This window comes from Sylvia atricapilla, chromosome 1, assembly GCF_009819655.1.
Source record: "Sylvia atricapilla isolate bSylAtr1 chromosome 1, bSylAtr1.pri, whole genome shotgun sequence".
Taxonomy (NCBI): Eukaryota; Metazoa; Chordata; class Aves; order Passeriformes; family Sylviidae; genus Sylvia; species Sylvia atricapilla.
Window position 1 is genome coordinate 91,471,612 of NC_089140.1, and position 17,412 is coordinate 91,489,023.

General features: G+C 36.5%; 1 protein-coding gene across 1 annotated transcript in view; it reads right to left on the reverse strand.

The window, feature by feature from the left end:
- LOC136366566 (dynein axonemal heavy chain 5-like) overlaps window positions 1-17,412 on the reverse strand; it is a 150,564-nt gene that overhangs the window by 33,309 nt on the left and 99,843 nt on the right. Inside the window, exons 61-68 of the mRNA XM_066327725.1 lie at window positions 16,046-16,222; window positions 12,491-12,685; window positions 11,111-11,266; window positions 10,646-10,828; window positions 7,465-7,635; window positions 6,665-7,043; window positions 5,285-5,556; window positions 3,220-3,384 (exon numbers count right to left, since the gene is read on the reverse strand). Coding sequence (XP_066183822.1) covers window positions 3,220-3,384; window positions 5,285-5,556; window positions 6,665-7,043; window positions 7,465-7,635; window positions 10,646-10,828; window positions 11,111-11,266; window positions 12,491-12,685; window positions 16,046-16,222 — 1,698 coding nt within the window. The remainder of the gene's footprint in view (window positions 1-3,219; window positions 3,385-5,284; window positions 5,557-6,664; window positions 7,044-7,464; window positions 7,636-10,645; window positions 10,829-11,110; window positions 11,267-12,490; window positions 12,686-16,045; window positions 16,223-17,412) is intronic.

A 17,412-nucleotide genomic window follows, 5' to 3' on the forward strand; every position in this document is an offset into this window, starting at 1 on the left:
AAGATTAGTCCACATTAAAGCATTACTCAAGAAACATCCTGTGTTGTTAAATGGCAGCTGTGGAGCCACTGATTCAGAGGATTCCAGTTTGGTGAATTGCTAGATCAAGCAGATCTAAAGCAGATTTAGGTTCAGAAGAGAGAAAGCTTATAAATGCAAACATAAAATTCTGGAATTTTATGGCATCTTCTCCAGGGCCTATGGGACAGTAAAGCCAGATGTTCAGAAAACCAGAGGAGGATGCAACCTCTCACAGAGGGATCTGATAAAGATAAGGCTGAGATCAGGACCACACAAGTCTATCAGTAATGTACAGGCAGATCCTCTCTTGCTTATTGTTCTTGCTGTTCTTGTTCTCTTTAAGTCTGGCTCAGGTTGGCTGCCTGACTCCTGCCAGGGAAAACTGGAATTCCCAAATCCACTTAAACGTATTACTCTGCATACATGTTGAGGGCAAAAGAATTGATGAAGAGACTTTGTTTCATGGGCAGTTTCCTGTTCAAGACCTACAGCTGAGTATCCGGCATGCAGTGAGCAATGAGCTGCATTATCAGTCTGGGGCTATCTTCAGCTGGGTGAGAGCTACAAAGGTTAGTCTTGACCTGTACAAATACTCAGACTCTCTTACTGTGAAACAGAAAGGAAGGAAGACATCCACTCCTAAACAGTGTGGAGGAGACTGCCCTATTTTTGCAGAAGAAGGTTAAGCATACGGACACAAACTGTGCTAGGTCATTTGGCCTTAGGGCCAGAGAATGGGCCATGACCTGATTTTACAGAACAGTATAAACACAGCTGCTGTATATGATCCCCCATATCCTGGCAAGATTTAAGGACATGAGAATGCCAAAGATAAGAAAGCAGTTAAATCCTACTCTCAGGTCAGTGAAACCTGAAACTGTAGCTAAAAGGAGCAAAGCTGAACAGCCTGTGAAGCTGGCTATGTGCCAGAGAACCAAAAAACTTTATCTTTTCTGAGATGCATCTGAGTACAGCTAGCATTCCCATAAGTCAAAGACTGTGACTACCCCTGCATAAGAGTGCATAAATATTCAGAAGTACATTTTTCCCGAACAAAGCATCTACTCATAATTTTCTCTTCTCAGCAATGTTACCTCTGAAACGTACAATCATTAAAGGTTATAGAAACATCAAGAGAAGGAAAAAAATATTTTTCACTATGAATTGTCCTCATTTTACTCCTGAAAGAACTCTATCAAATGTCTGAATACAGAAAGTTTTCTTTCAATAGTGAGTCATATCAGCATATCCATGTCATCTTAATACATCACTATCCAGATGAAAATGCTGGCATTTTAGTCACTACAGTGGCCCTGACAGTTCTATTGAAGGTTCTGTGCATCATCCCCTAAAAGAAGAAACTATCTCTACAGTTTTTTTAAAATTCTGATTTTAATGAAGTCGAAGTGCTGGCATAACAAACTTCATTTTAATCCTGAAAGTTAAATTTTCACACCAAAAAGTGAAAGTAAAGGGGACATAAATGCAGCTAGTTTTAAGATAGAGTTTATTTAGTTTATAAACAAGTATATATAGCTCGGTAGCCACAGATAATGTTCTCATTTCTTTGGGAGAGGGTCACCTGAACAACTACATTTTAGAGTGAAAAATAAATTGTGGACAGAAATTTGAACATTACCAACAGCAGATACCTGATTTATAATGCCATACTTAGAGGCTTCATCAGTACTGGAAATCCATTTTAAGACCACAAATCATGACTGTAAAAGGGAAATCATTGAAAAAAGAGGCCCAAGTTTTTTATTATTAAGAAGAAAAAAAACCTGGCACCACCACCACCACCCCTCTTCAAGATCAGGTCCCTGGTACAACTAAAGTGTATTAAAGAATTTGTCTGGCAAAAAACAGAGAAATCCCAAAGACAAGAACTAAGTACAATTTGTTGACATATTAGCAAAATAAACACAAAACTCCCTTGAAAATGTTTCTGAAAACTATATTGCTTCTAGATACCTGTTTCAAAAGCTAAAGAATTGCTGAAATGCTCCTCAAGTTCCCCATTTTTATATATATTTTTATTTTCAAAAACATCTGTGTTTGCATTTTGGTTTGTGGCATTTGGATGGCTTTTGTAAACTTGAAAGGTTTCTATATGCTGTGTGGTTATGTCTACTTCAAGAGATTAGAAAAGAACCTTACAGTTAAACATGTTGTTGGCTTTACATTTACAGGTGACACTAGAGTTGAACTTCAGGTTATAATAGCCTAGCTGATGTTGCTTTGTTCATAAACCATGTGTGAATAAACAAGGCAATCCCTTTAGCTCTTTCACAATCTCACTTTCTATTTATTCTATGCACATTTCCTGAAAGTATGAAAACATATTAAGACTGTCCACTGCAACGTCCTTTTGGTCTGATAGCAAACAAGGATCAAATTAATGTCTTCAGATTTAAGATTCCTAAATTTAAACACTAAGTGAGAGCTAGGACATAATTTAAGCCATCTTTAACACAGATAGACAAATAAGGGTCCTGATTTTCAAACTGAATTAGCATCTCTGCTTTCTAATTAATAAACTAAAGAGATTTGTGGGTCCTCCTCACTTTTGCAAGTATGTCTTACTCACTGTAGACTAAAATCCCTAAATGAAGATGCCTTCTAACGAGGAGGAAAATTTATGGAGATCTAAAGCAAATAACTTCTTCTTGGGAAAATTTTATATGCTCCTACATTGTGAACCATAAAACAGAGCACAGAGTGCCTTAAAGTGATGTTGTTCTGCAGGAAACGTCGAATTTCTCCATCAAGTGCACAGATTGAACAGTAAAATTAAAATGTTAAAATTAATTTCTCCTGTTACCATATTTATTTTTTTTTCTGTATCTTCTTGTAATTGTCATTACGGTCAGCTCCTACAATGAATGCAACACAATGTAAACCACAAATGTTGCTTTGTTCTCGTAGCTTAGTACATTTTCTTAGTAGCAGACTATAATAGTCTGCTGGATAAAGACAGAGGCCTCATTGGAATCAAACTCCAAAAACCAAGACTGCAACATTTTCATTTCCTAGTAAATGCATTTTGGCAACTAGTCAAAAATTAACTTCCAGAGAATACTAGTATGAATATAAATATAATTATTTGAACATCTTTAAAATGTGGAAATACCATTTCTAGTGCAAAGAAGTGTTAAAAATGTCTTTATCGGCTCTAGCAAACTCAGTTGAAGATACCTTTGATTTTGCAAGGCGTTCTATACTTTCAGTGGGGTCAGACCCCATGGATAAAAGGCAGGTCAAAGGTGTTCGACAGCTACTTTCTGTCCACATTGCTTCCATTTCCAGAACAAATCCTTCTGCATATTTTCCTCCAAGAGATTCTGCAATGTAGTGCCGAGCCTGGAAAATAAAAGAAAAAGGTAACAGAAAATATATCTATCTTTACCTTTTAAAATTTATTATTAATTAGTGATGTGGAATTTACCAGTATCTACATTGGAAGGCAATGACTGCCTAAACTTTAATTTTTCAGCCTTGATCCACGGCAGGCAACCACTAAAATTCGCAGGTAGCAAACTTCAAACAAAGAAGAGAAAGAATTCTGCTCATACAACAGCCATCCTGTGAACACTCTTGCTAGAAAATGCTAAATGGAGTTTTTTAAAGAACTGAAAAAAATCCATGCTGAATAGATCCAGTGTCAGCTCTGAGGACCGCCCAGATATTGCCCCTAAATTACTGCCTGTTAAAACTTGGTGGATAGCCAAATAAAAGAGTTTCTCTATACCAGTTCCATTCTTAGTTCCTTTAAGTATGTATTGTTGACACTGCCTCTGCAGCATAGTGGATTAGACAGATCTTTCATCTGACCCAGTTACAATCTCCCATATATTTACTGGAACTTCAAACAAATTCTCCTGTCCAGTGGTTATCCAATTCAAGTCTCTTAGGCTGAATGTCTATTTCTACAAAACATAAACTGAGCTCAGACTTGATCCTTAAAGGTCAAACCTTCTTTATGACATTTTTTTTTCCTTTCCACAGACATTTTCTAAAAGAACTTCAAAAGCTACCTTAGTGCATGAAAAGTGCATGAAATTCTTTTTTTACTGAGGTGATTTCCTAGCTATGTAATGACTCTCACAGATTTTGAGGCATGTACGATGAAGAGAAGCACTAAGGAATAAGGTGGACTGAAGAAGATGTCAATTATAGAAAAAAAAAACAACACCTCAGCCACCCACTATTAAGTGTATATTTTGTCCTAGACAGGCAAAATTTCTAATACTTGGAAAAACACAACAGGGAAAGAGGAGATAAAGAAGAGAGTAACAAAAGAGTTTCCCCTCTCTCCTCAAAAATTAAAATAATGACCTTTTTCCACAACCTTTGTTCTGAGACATTCTTTTTCAGAGATGGTTGTACAAGACAATAACAAATAATTGATAAATAAATTGATAGATAATTGTTGATAGATAATAAGTTGATAAGTAAATAGTAGCAGATTTAGTATTTTTCTCTGTTTAAATTATGGCAGTTGGGGGTCCCATACTTCTCTCCTACTTACAGACTGCAGAGTAGAAAATGAAAAAGAGTGGAGCAAGCCTTGTTGAAAAAGAGGTCCATGAAAATATGGTGTCCTCTAAATACAACACAGATGCTATCACAGCATGTAACATGTAAAGCTGAGATATGCAAGAAAGAAAAGTTACTACTTTCCAGTACAGAAAGAAAAAAAAAGTGAAAAGAAGGTACTCATAGGTCTCCTTTACACCTACAGAGAGAAGAAAAATCAAAATATCACAAACTGGGGAGAAACTGCTCATCTACTGCAGTTTCTTTTATGACATTTGCCATGAGGCAGCCTTAATTATTACTTTCTCAGTAGAGAGGGTAAGTAAACAGTTTATCTGCTGTTTTAGTGCACCTGTCATAAAAGTGAATTGTTCTTTTTCTACCCATCTGTAGAAAAGAACAGGGATGTATCTTTTGATTCACCAGCGGAATGCAACTTCTTTACAGGCTTCATGACTCAACCTTGAAAGCACCACACAAAAAAAAATGGTGTTGCAGCTCCAACACAATTTGTTTCATGTTCTGCTTCTTAGTTCATTGCAATTAAATAAATTCGTGTTTGCACACAAAATTTTTAATTAGCACCTCAATTTCTGATTTTTCAAAATAGCTTGCTCTGCAACAAATATTATGGTAACAAGAAATTCAGAGAACATAAGTTTGGAAGTAGCAGTTCTTCAGGAGACGTCACATGGCTTAATTATTGTACAAAAGTGTCTCTTACTTGGGCAACAGTGTGATCAGGGCACCAGCTACGGACAAGGAGCAGTTTATGGAACTGATCCAGTAAGCTATCATAACCATCGGGAATAACAGATTTTTCAGGAGCTTCTTCATCAAACCACGCTTTCCAAGACTTCTCATTCTTAACAATTTGCACCAGAAGTTGATTGAAAGGGTATAAGCTAGATAACTGCACAAGATTGAGCCATGTCGTGTCAAGGATCCACTTTTTTGGTTTTGGTTCCACAGAGTTCATATCCAAGCTGGCACCTCCTGCAAAATGAAAAGTATTTTAGAGGAAAACAAACATTGCTAAACAAAAAAATGACAAATAATAAAAAACACTTCTTTAATATAATTCAGGGAATAACATTTTATGTAAACCAGGCTATGGAGTCCTAGAATTTGCATGGAAGAAACTTAACAAAGATCTATTTGGAAAGCAGTCTCAGTTCCTCCCAAAGCTGATATCCCTAATTTTTTTGCTGCTTCTGCTCTATCCATAGAGCTGGAATAAAACGTGAGCACCTAAAAGGATACTCAAACCCAGTCCTTCAGAGCAGATTTAGAATGGTTAGCACAGCCCCCTTTCATCTATACTAAAGAATAAGACAGCACATGGTGCATTCATTTCCAGGACTGTGCAACGTCAACAGCCTCTTAGCTCAACCACCGCTCAGCCTCATGCATATATGCACTCCCAGCACAGCTGAGCCACAGCTGAATAGTAACTCAGTGTTTGCCAAACAAACTGGGACACTTGGATGCCAAGCACCTGACTGTACTTGTCTTTGTACCAGATTGTGTTCATCTTATCTTGGAAACAGTGAGGTCAACCCGCATGAAATTTTATAAACCTTACTCAGATTTTTCTTTGTCATTGTGTCTGAGTAGTGACAGACAATGGTGACATAACGCAACACAATATAGAAGTGTTTTACAACATGTAACAGACTTCCACTTTTTTTGTGCTGATACTTAAGTCTGGTACAGCATTCAAATGCCTGCTCATCAGCCATCGAGAGAGCTTTTCCTGGTTGTCTACAATCTCACAGACATAGATATGTGACAATTTGAAAAAGAGACAGACAGTAGAGACCATAAATTTTCCTAAAAGTTACTGACTTATTTTATCCCATTTTGCAATGCATTACAGTTAAAATAATCCTTATCTAAGCATTATTTTATAACAAATAATCTATATTTCTCTTGGTTTGGAAAATTTATCTCTTAATTCCTTCTTGGATTGTATATGCTTTCATTCACAAGTTAAAAACAAGTAGATCCACAGGATATAACACATTGGTAATGCAAGTACTGCAAAATCTGAATTTGGCAGTACACAGATATATGTAAACAGGAACATTTTTAGAGAAATTACCTTTGATCAGTGTCTCAAACTCAGTGTGTGAAATTTTCTTGGCCTGCAAGTCAATCTTCAGTGCCAGAAGCAATGTGAACAGGAACCTGTGATTTTCATACAGCCCTCGAACTGTGTACTTGAAGACTTCATACGTGAGATGCTCGATTATATAAACTACTCTTTTTGCTGGAATTTGAGATTTCTGAGATCTTTCCACTGATAGGTCAAAAATGCCAAGGAACTGCCCTAGAGATGTTTGGTACATGACATTAACCAAGCTCATTTCCACAATTAGGAAATAAAGGATGCTACCACGACCTGCCACAGGTCGATACTCTTCACGTGCAGTATTGATTTTCACCTCTGTCTCCATTGCTGTGTTTAATTTTTCACTGACCTTGAGATTAAAGGAAAAGACATGAAGATTAAGTTGTATTACTTGGGGTTTATACTACACAAGCAAAAAGAAAAGGTCTTGATTAAGATCACAATAATATTTTTAGTTGAGCTTTGCTTCCCTCTGCTAGTGTTTTGACACAGACTCTATGTCTACATGTGTTCCAACTCCCGTCACAATGGGAACTGATTCAAACTTACACCTTCAAAATACTCCTGGAATATAAACAGTATCTAGGTAGCAGATTAATTTTGCAATTTTTATTTAAGAAAAAAATTAGTGTTTCTACTATTTATTTGTTAACAAGTCAGATGTTATACAGTTGTTCTGAATATATATAGGAATGAAAATATATACATACATCTTTATATATACTATCTTTAAAGTTACATGATGTATCAGCAGTACATTCAAAATTCACCTCTTCTGCTGTTGTTTTAGTGATCCTTAAGACTTCTATCAGAGACTCATCTTCAACCAACAAGCCTTCTGTACTGGTTAGACGATAAAGAAGATTGTCTTCAAGCTCCTGCATTTTCCTCTTGTTGGATGTCACTTGTTCCATCAGTTTGATTTTTTCTGCTTCCAGTTCCTGTATTCAAGAAATTTGCCAAAGAATATATCGATTAAAAGGAAGATTCCTTATAAAGACACAGAAAACATGTGATCTCATGCATGTCAGATTGAGGACTTGGTTGTCTTTTCCATAAGATACTGAAATTTTACTAAATATTTCTATACTAAAATAATTCATATGCATGCTGAATAGATATATTAAAGTAAAAGTATATATATATACATACACACTTATATATATATAAAAAGTAATTTATATGTGTCCTGTACTTATTTGACTAATGAAGTATAAATGTTGGAGAATGAAAACACATCAGAAAAAGGGAAAAGCTTCCAGAAAAAGCATCCTCATAGTAAGGTGCACAAACCACTAAAGATAGTTTCCAATGGCAAGTGATAAAAGCCACATTACATCAAGTACTCAAAATTAAATCAGATAAAGGCCTGAAAGATGCTTTGTATGGATGGATTTTACATTGTGAGAAAAATTGACTGGATGACCTTTTTCATTTCTAATTCCTACAATTCTGTGACTTTGAAAGATACAATCCTCTACTGCTTATAAAACAGGAAATGTTACAATTATTATCTATGCCATATGGATTTTTTTGCCCTTTCTACAAGACAGACAATGACAAGGGAAAAAAAGGCAGACAAGTCAGCACAACATCAAGTGAAATGAGGCATCTATATAGCCCAGTCTACACAGCTTAGGGATACTCTTGCTGGCTGTCTGTTTAATCAATCAAGTCAACCTTCCTATACGAAAAGGGTAGTTAATAATAGTCTATCTACACCTATGACTTCAGTTTATTTTCATTTTTGTCTACACATCAAGCTAGAGAAAAAGAAGATGTACAGAGTTATACAGTAGAGGAGAGGTTCTGCTGTATTACAAAGAAGTGACAAACTTCTTTATTACCATGAACTTCTTATTTGGAAACCTGTTTGTAATATCTTCTAGCAGTACGGAGTGTAGCTCTGTGGAAGCTAAAAGTAACTGTGTCCCAAAAGAGGGGAATGGCTTAAGCATCAATAATTCAGCTTTCTACATTTACTCCTCTTTCTATACCATTAATGAAAAAAAAAAAAAAAAAGTGAATTACACAAAAGGAACACTTCCTCAAAATACTCAAAAATACATTTAACTACAAGTTTAAATTCCACATAAGGATGTGCTTTGTTTAAGATCAGACACTTTACCCATACAATTTATACGTCTGTAAAAGGTATCTTTCAGAAAATTAGCAAATAAACCAGGTCCAAGTTTCCATTTGCAAGGGAACTTCATAACCATACTTGTAACATGGTTAAATAATAGTTGTTCTGAACACAAATAGTGGCAGCAACTTCATTATCAAAGTAAAAAAATATGCTGATGTGTGTTTCTATATTTACAGGATCAACCTATAAAGCTGAGAAGAATAAACACTTCTTTGATCATATTTCATTGATCACTAGAGCAATCTTTAAGCATGTCTTGGTTCCTTTAATCTATTACTTTAGCTCAGCGATCATAAAGTTGTCTCTTTGTAATATAAAACCTGTTCTTCAGAATCCCTTTTCATGTTGTGTCTTTCCTTTGAACAAAATTTTTCAGAATCCCATTGGCTCTGACCATCTACACTATAACATTGACCTCTTACTGAGACAGAAGAGAGAGAACAACCATGAAGTCTTTGTATCTGCCAAAAGAAGTTTAATAAATGTTGATCTGCTGCAATCATGTCCCTGTGCAGCAAGTAGTGCAAATATTAACCAAGTTCCCTTGCAACTTTCTTCAGCTGATGTACAGCACTGGAGGAATATTTTTCAGTAACTATATTTTTGACCCAAAATGCTGTCTGGGTGTCGCTACATACATTCAATATGAATTCTCTAACAGTTCTGTCCAAGAAAAAAAAAAAAAAAACCAAAAACAGCAGAGAGCAAGGGTATCTTGTGGGAAGAGGAGCTTTATTTCACTTCTTTCAATTCTTTCTTGATTTAGACCTCTCCCTCTGTTCAGAGATTAGTCAGGATACTCCCATTTCCTCCTGCTGATACTGTTCAATTTTGTTTACAGAAACGTACACCTTCTGGAGTAAAGATTAAAAGCTTTGCATCTGAAGCATTTGTCCTGCCCTATTTTCCCCCCACACCTGTTGTTACAGTCTGTTTTTCATGGAACAATTCACCCAAAGTTTGTGCATTACATTCACTTTCCAGCCTCTCTTTGTGACTGTCACACTAAAAGAAGGGCACCTTGATTCCAGTCCTTACTTCATAAGTCCTTACTTTGCCTTCAGTAAAGGCTCATTTTGAGCAAAGTGGAAGGGTGTTGGCTGGAGAAAATGACAGCACCACTAAAGAACAGTGGTTAGAACATGCTTTGGGGAAGTCAAAGGAAGAATTAATTCCCTTAGGTAGGCAACTCCTCTTGCATGACCAAGCCTACCTGAGCTAATTCCAGAAAGCAGCAGCTCTGCTAACGCAAACCTCAATTTTTCTCTCTCACCTGAGAGAGGATTTTCTTCCTTATATTAACTCCCATGTAATCAATGCAAATTTTAGTAAGAACAGAGTCAAGTCAGTGTTCAGGACTCCTTAAGAATGTTTCATCTGCTTGCACGCTAGAGCCTGGTTGGCAAAAGTAGTTCAAGTTCATAAGCATTTTTTCATGTAATTCAAATTAAGTTTAAAAAGGAATTCAGAAATAAAAGAGATTTCTGACTGAACAAGAAGCCCTTTCCATATATGAAGGAATAAAGTTTTTATGTATGTCATGTGTATGCCTGTGATGTATTTTTAATGAATAATTTTCTTTCTTCTCTTTCCAAGGCCAGATCTTAAAATAAATTTTTAGGTTTCCCCATTCAATTAAAAAACAGTTCCGCATTGTATTTCAGCAAATGTACAACCTTTAAACTTCCATTCACATTTTTGTTCTTGCATTTGATTTCAACTGAGCAATTGAATATGTATGCAGTCCTGGTGCAGATACTGAACAAGCCTTCCCTCTATTCACATACAGCAAGACTCGATACCTGCTTTTCTGTGAGGATGACACGGCCAAGGAGCTGATCTTCCAGCCCCTTCATAGTAACACTAAAGTCAATCACAGTCGTTCTTGCGCTAATTTCTGGAGTATAAACAGGATTAGCCACTTTTGTTGTCATATAGAGGGTAAACCCCTTTGCCACATCTACCTCCTTGTCACCTACTTTCACCTGAAAATAAAAAAAAAATAATTTAGTTTTCAAAAGCTGAATTCAGAAAAAACTATTACTTTATCCTATTAAAAAAATAAAAATCTATGAATTCTTTTTGTTATATTTTCATTTAAATTTTAAACTTTATGATTAAGGGTAAAAAACTCCTCAAACAACTCCATGAGTTCACTACTTATTTTCTAACTGTTTTAAAGGTACAAATCATGTCAGTATTCAGACTACCCCATACCCAACATCTGTCCTATTGGGTTTTAATTTCACATCTACAATTTATCTTACTTTGTGTCCTGAACCAAATTTTATGAAATTTTTTTCCAAGATGTTATCTAGAGCAGGATCAAGTTCCTCTCCAATGTCTTCAATTAACAGAGGTCGGCCGAGGGACAAGCAGTCTTCTATATGAGTTCTGAACAACTTGTGGTTCATAGCTGTAACCTGTGAGGATTGAGTCACAACACAGTATGCACTTGAAAGCACACAGAAAACAGCATAAAATCTATTGCAGCTTTAAAAAATTATAATCATCCCAGGATATCTATACAAATGGCTACATTTTAGGGACCAGAACTTGCCTCTGCTGACATGAATAGAAGTTCTGATTTAAACTTAGGAGGATAGGAGATCACATTTTTCTTTATTGCTACCTATTTACTTATTTATCTGCGTATCTATCTTATCATTGTAGTATCTTAATATCTTGCAAATATAAATAGATTTATGCTTAGAACATTAATGTGACGTAGGGAAATATTTATGGAGTACAGAAAGGGAACCAGTGTTACATAGGAGGTCTGATTCAATTTCCAATTCAGTTCCACCAGTCTTAAAATTACTAAAAGTAACACGGGCTCCTTTTCATTTATTTAAATTTAATATATTGAACATAATCCTTTAAGATCATAATTGAATAGCCTTTCCAGGCATCTCTTAAGTCATGGTTTTTGCGTGTTTTTTTTTACCAGAAAAAAAAATTAGGATAGACATGTTTTTAAAATAAATCCGTGTCTTGCAGGCAAAGCTCTTTGAAAAAAAGTATAACTAGAGTATCTAGAGGCACATTAGACAGAATTAAACGAGTATATTATTTAAAAATTAATAATCTGTTCCACCACTCTGCACTTTTTGTTTGTTATAGTGTAGGCAAATGTGTATCCACCAAAACAGCATGTTGTCTACATTTTTATTTCAGATCCAGCTGAGGGATAAAGCTAGTGTCTGGGTGACCAACAACATAACACTTAGAAGACCATAGAAAATTCCAGTGTCCAAGATGTAAACCATAATTTAAACACTTGTGTATTTAGGATCTTGACATAACTCTGCTCCTTCTGGACTTACTAGGGAGAACTCAGATTCAGAGCAGGAGACACAAGTCTCCAGGAAGGTGGAGAATGAGATACAATCTCTTACTTTCCTGTTTGTTTCTCTTACACTATGACAAGCAATTAAAATATTCATCACAAAAATAGATATGCCATAACATATTCCAAGCTATTTTGCCCTGTTATTGATACCCTGATATAGGGTACAGGTTCTGTGTCAGTCTTTGGTTTCTGCATAACTGTATATCAATAAACATCAGATTTAAATTACATATGGCCAAAGTATAATGACAGAAATGACACACACATTTTAAAGAAATTGTAAATTGCTATTTACCTGAAGTCCATTATTCTTTTCCTTATTTTTGATCCAGGTCTTTCCTTGACATTGTGGATCAATCAGCAAAGGATATCTAGATGCTTTTGTGACAATAATGCCATTTTGAATTGAAAGGTCATCATTTGGAAGACCCTGGAGGTTCCACTCACCCACTGTAGCATTGTCAACAAGCATACCAGTAAGGTTCAAGTTCTAACAGAAAATATGCAATTAAAAAATTAGTACCAGCAGAAAACATGCAAATGTAAAACCAGAGTCAGTTAGAGGAGCTTTACTAAAACATCTGCTAAATGGTTTTTTCTTATTATTCTGATCAGAATGCATGATAGAGTGTATTTGGTAGTTACTGCTTACTGTTTCTTTTCTTTAAAGTTCAGTGGCTCAATCATTGCACTTGTGCAGTAACGAAAGTGAATTCTGTTGAGGTTTGATGTCCATCAGAGAGTGTCAGAAAAACTCTGAAGCCAGTTCAATATAATGACAAACTGATATTTTTTTGCCATTTTTAAGGGCAAACCCTTTTCCTACCAGTTCAAGTGGAAGGGTCATCTCACTCACAAGAGTTTCCACCTGCTGGAAAGTGCCTTCCAGGTACAGGATGGCTGTTGGAGACTAAGAGAAGAAAGTGGAGATGTACTACGGATCAGTAATCATGAAGTAACATGAAAGGTTATTGCTGCTAAGTTAAAACCCTTCACAGTTCACATATTCTCCTAAAGTCTGATTTGCACTTGTCAACAAACTTGCTTTATTTTATTCACTAGGAAAAGTGACTGGCCTCTCAAAAAGATGTATGTGAAAAAAACAGCCCTGAAAATAGCAAACGAAACTCTCTAATTTAGAAAAACACCTTAATAAGGATCAAGAATTTTAAAAATAATAAAATCAAAGTTTTTTTTTTTTTATTTGCTCCTTAAATTTTTCATCCAACAGTTCCTACTTTAAGGCTTTCTCTAAAAACATGCTTGAAATAAAGAGATGAAAGAAAGTAAGTAAAAGCCTGCATATCTTGTGAAAATCACAGACTTCAGCCTAAATCAAAAGTTCAAATACTGTGAGAGTTGTGATAAAATCACGAGACCTAATGATACCAGTGGTTGCAAGACGCCAAACCTTTTTTACTCCTTTGATTTTTTTACTGCGAAAATTATTGAAGACTCACAATGAAACAACACAAACCCTTTCCAGAAGACAGAGAAATTTTAAGAATCATTTCCATTTGTGCAAGGGACAGAAAAGCATTCAAAAGGCAAATTTTTCAACAGTTGGAACCTAAAACCATATTTAGCTCCTTAAGCAGATGAGTAGGATCTAAACAGCTTTGAACTTTTTCCTACCTACAGCAAGAAGCATCAGTCACTGTAACTCTGCAACTCTGAAACTCAGCTAATTTAAGTGCCTAACTAAACTGATAGATGGCTAATTTTAAACAGATATTTCTAAATTGTTATGCCTAAATGACTCATACGCCCACGGTCAGTTAGTCTGTGACAAAGTAAGGCACATGTCAAGCCTTTTGCCTGCACTGCAAAGCTGCTTTCTTTCCTGTGGTGTGAAGTATCAAGACAATATCCATATGCTGCCTTTTGTGAGTACTTAATTCCCTGGGAAAAATCAAAACTCTCTTTAACACACTATGATGGAAATCATAATTTTGTTTTTAATGGGAACTTTCTAATCAGAATGGTAAATACATTTTGAAACTCATTAACTAGGGTATTCTCCATCTAACTGAGACATATTTGCAGGGGATGAGGGGGAAGGGGAAGCAACATAGAAACAGTAAGAAAGTATTCCTCAAATTTTTAAGGATGCAGCCAAATAATAATGTGGTCAGAGCACCTTCATGGAAGCAGAATTTTAGTTCTTTATGTATTGCTTTATAAGGACATTATACATCCAGTTTCTTATCCTTAAATGTTGAGAAACTTGACAGATATTCCCCAAGGTAAGTAGCTTTTAAGAGCATTTTGTACACTGAATTTGAGAAAGAGGCTCCCTGGGATGAGTGTATGTAGGATAACTCCCATGCTACACTGGTTAAGAATCTTGCCTGAAACTCCACTGCTCCTGGTACTTTATTAATAAATCCATCTTGGCCTTACATATTTTTTATCATCATCAGTTTTCAGAGAGCTTTACTGGGCAGGTCAGAGTCATTCATCTTTTAAGTCACAGCATAAAATGGGCTGGATTGCAAGTTTCATTCTGTCAGGTCAAGGTTAATCAGCATTACAAGAATTATGCTAACCTAACACAAAAAAATAGATAAGATAAGGACAAGTAACTTCTATGAAGTGAACAAACTCCTCACAGAAAATAGGTTCCCTTAATAGACAGTTTTAAGAGCCAAATCTCAAAAAAACTGAAAAGAAGATGCAGATACCTTTAGCTGTTTCACAATGATACAGCTGTACACAGGTTACTCAGTAGCTCACAGCATTTTTCAGCAGCAACTGCTCTGTCAAAATTTTTGACAGCTGAGAACAGGAACTATTTGAGCTTAATGCTTCAATTCCTGTGCTGAGAGGAAGAGAGAGTCCCTGAACTATTTCTCCAGCCTTTACTGCTGAAAAAAATGTACACAGGTACTCACAAAACCAAGTGGAAGACAGCATAGATTCCTCAGAAAGACAGTTTTGATTACTATGGCCTAAATTCTGCCTTCAGCATGAATATGTCTTCCAGGTACAGGGAAGAATATTAGACAGACGTCCTAAAAGTCATGGAATGGGTGCAAGGCTGCTGCTGGCCATGAGCAAAGCCTCTGCACCAGAACATCTGCCAGGTCTGGCACTCCTGAGGCAGACAATGGTAAAAGTAAAGGACAAGATTCATGCAAGGAATCCTGCCCTATGTCACAGTCTCAGCATGCAGGCTGCTCACCTTAATAAAGGTAGAATATGAAGTGGCAGGAAACAGAAACTGAATGATGGGACTATAGCTCCATAGCACTGTCTGCACAGACGCAGGCCAGTGAAGGAGATACTGCAACGTCAGCCTCACTGGTAACAAAGGTGCATGGATTTAAAAGGCAATACTGGAGCAACCTGAACTGCCAAAGTGCTGCAAACCAAGCCTTGCTAAATGCAGGGTTTGTTTGAACCAATAATTTCTACAAGACATTTAAAATTAAACTAAATTAAATGCTGTGGGTACACAGCAGAGGGTATGACCACAGAAGTGCAAAGGTGATGTTTCTTCTTATGAAAAGGTAAATGTATGCTAAGCTGATAAATTTTACTTTGTTTCTTGTACTATGCTATTTCTCCCAGGGCAGCTGACTTCAGACAGCATTTCTCTCTCAGATTTGCCAGAGCAGTGTCCTACATACCAACTGTGAAATGCCTGACAGTATAAAGAGGAATTTAAAACATATTGGTTTAGAAGCTGAGTGTCAACTGTTCAGATTTTTTTATTTATTAAAAATTTGATTGAATGTGACAGCCTATATATAATCTTCCAATTATGTACTTTTCTGGAATGAAAAGCTCCGCATATAATTCCTCAGCAAGGCAAAGAATAAGGTCAGGACAAAACATGAACACTTACTTTACTATATGGAATCTTGCTATTGTCCATCTCTTTCTTCCACAATTGGAGTAGTAAATTCCTGTACTCCTGATTGAAAGGTCCAGAGTAAGAGAGAAATCCGGTGGCCAGAAGAACATTCCCCACCAAATTAGTAATTTGATTTTGAAAGTTTTTACTACTTGCTGTCCAACGAAGCTGTATGCAAAATATTAAAAATAAGTTAGCTTAAGCAGACACAAAACTAACACAAACATCTAACTCAAAAATTTATCTCTGTTAAATAATTTTTTCTTCAAAGCAGGAGTATTTTTTGCTTTAAATCATTTTTCCAGAATTAGAAGTTTGGTTGGAAGTGATGGCAACTACCTGACCAAGTGGAGAAAAAGCATCTTTGCCAGGGAGCTGGTCGAACAGCTAAGGAGAGCTTTAAAGGAGGAACAAAATGGCAGGAAGGGGAGGACCAATAATCATGTGAGCAAGTAGAGAACTGGGCTGGCAAACAAAATGTGTGGGGTGAGATAAACTGTAAGAGCTTGTAATCAATAAAACAGGGCTGATGGAGGACCACCCTAAGGACACCCACATAAACAAAGAAGAGTCCACCAGATGGAATGGTGGGGACAGCTTTCATACTGCTTATAGGACATTAATTATCACAGCAGGGCACCTCTCTGAAGGGTTTCTACATGAATGTGCACAGCATGGAGAACAAAAGAGGACTCTGCACACGGTTGCAGTGTCATGGCATGATGGGGTTCATGGGAACATGGTGGAAAGACACCCAAAACTGGAGAGCTGCATCAGCTACTATCTATGGGCTTGTCTTCTGTGTTAGGAAAGACAGGTTGGAAAGGTGAGAAGGGGGGTTTTCTTTCATGTGAGAGAGCAGTGGAATGAATGTGTTTGGCATGGGAGACTCGAGGATGGACAATATGCCAGCTGGGAGCTTATGGGTTAGCATCAGAGGGAAAATCAACACAGGAGATGTGTGTGTCTGTCACAGACAACGTGATTAACAAGAAGTAGATGAGGGCTTTTTTCAGATGGGGGAGGAAACCTCACATCAACAGACCTTGGTCTACATGGGGAACTTCAATAAGGCAATATCTGAAGGAACAACACAGAATGACACAAGCAGTCCTTGAGGTTTTAAGAAAGATGTTGACAAAAGTTCTCAACATAGCTGAGTGAGGATTTAATGAGGGGAAAGGCAGTTTGCTTAACCTCAAACCTGCAGATACAGAATTGACCAGGGATTTAAAATTTGGGGCCAGCCTTGGCTGAGATTGTTAACCTTGAACACAGAGAGTGCAGAGGGAATTTGTACACGTGTTTCTATGTGTACAAATATGTGATGCGGAGGTGTGAAGAGGAAGAAGCCAGAC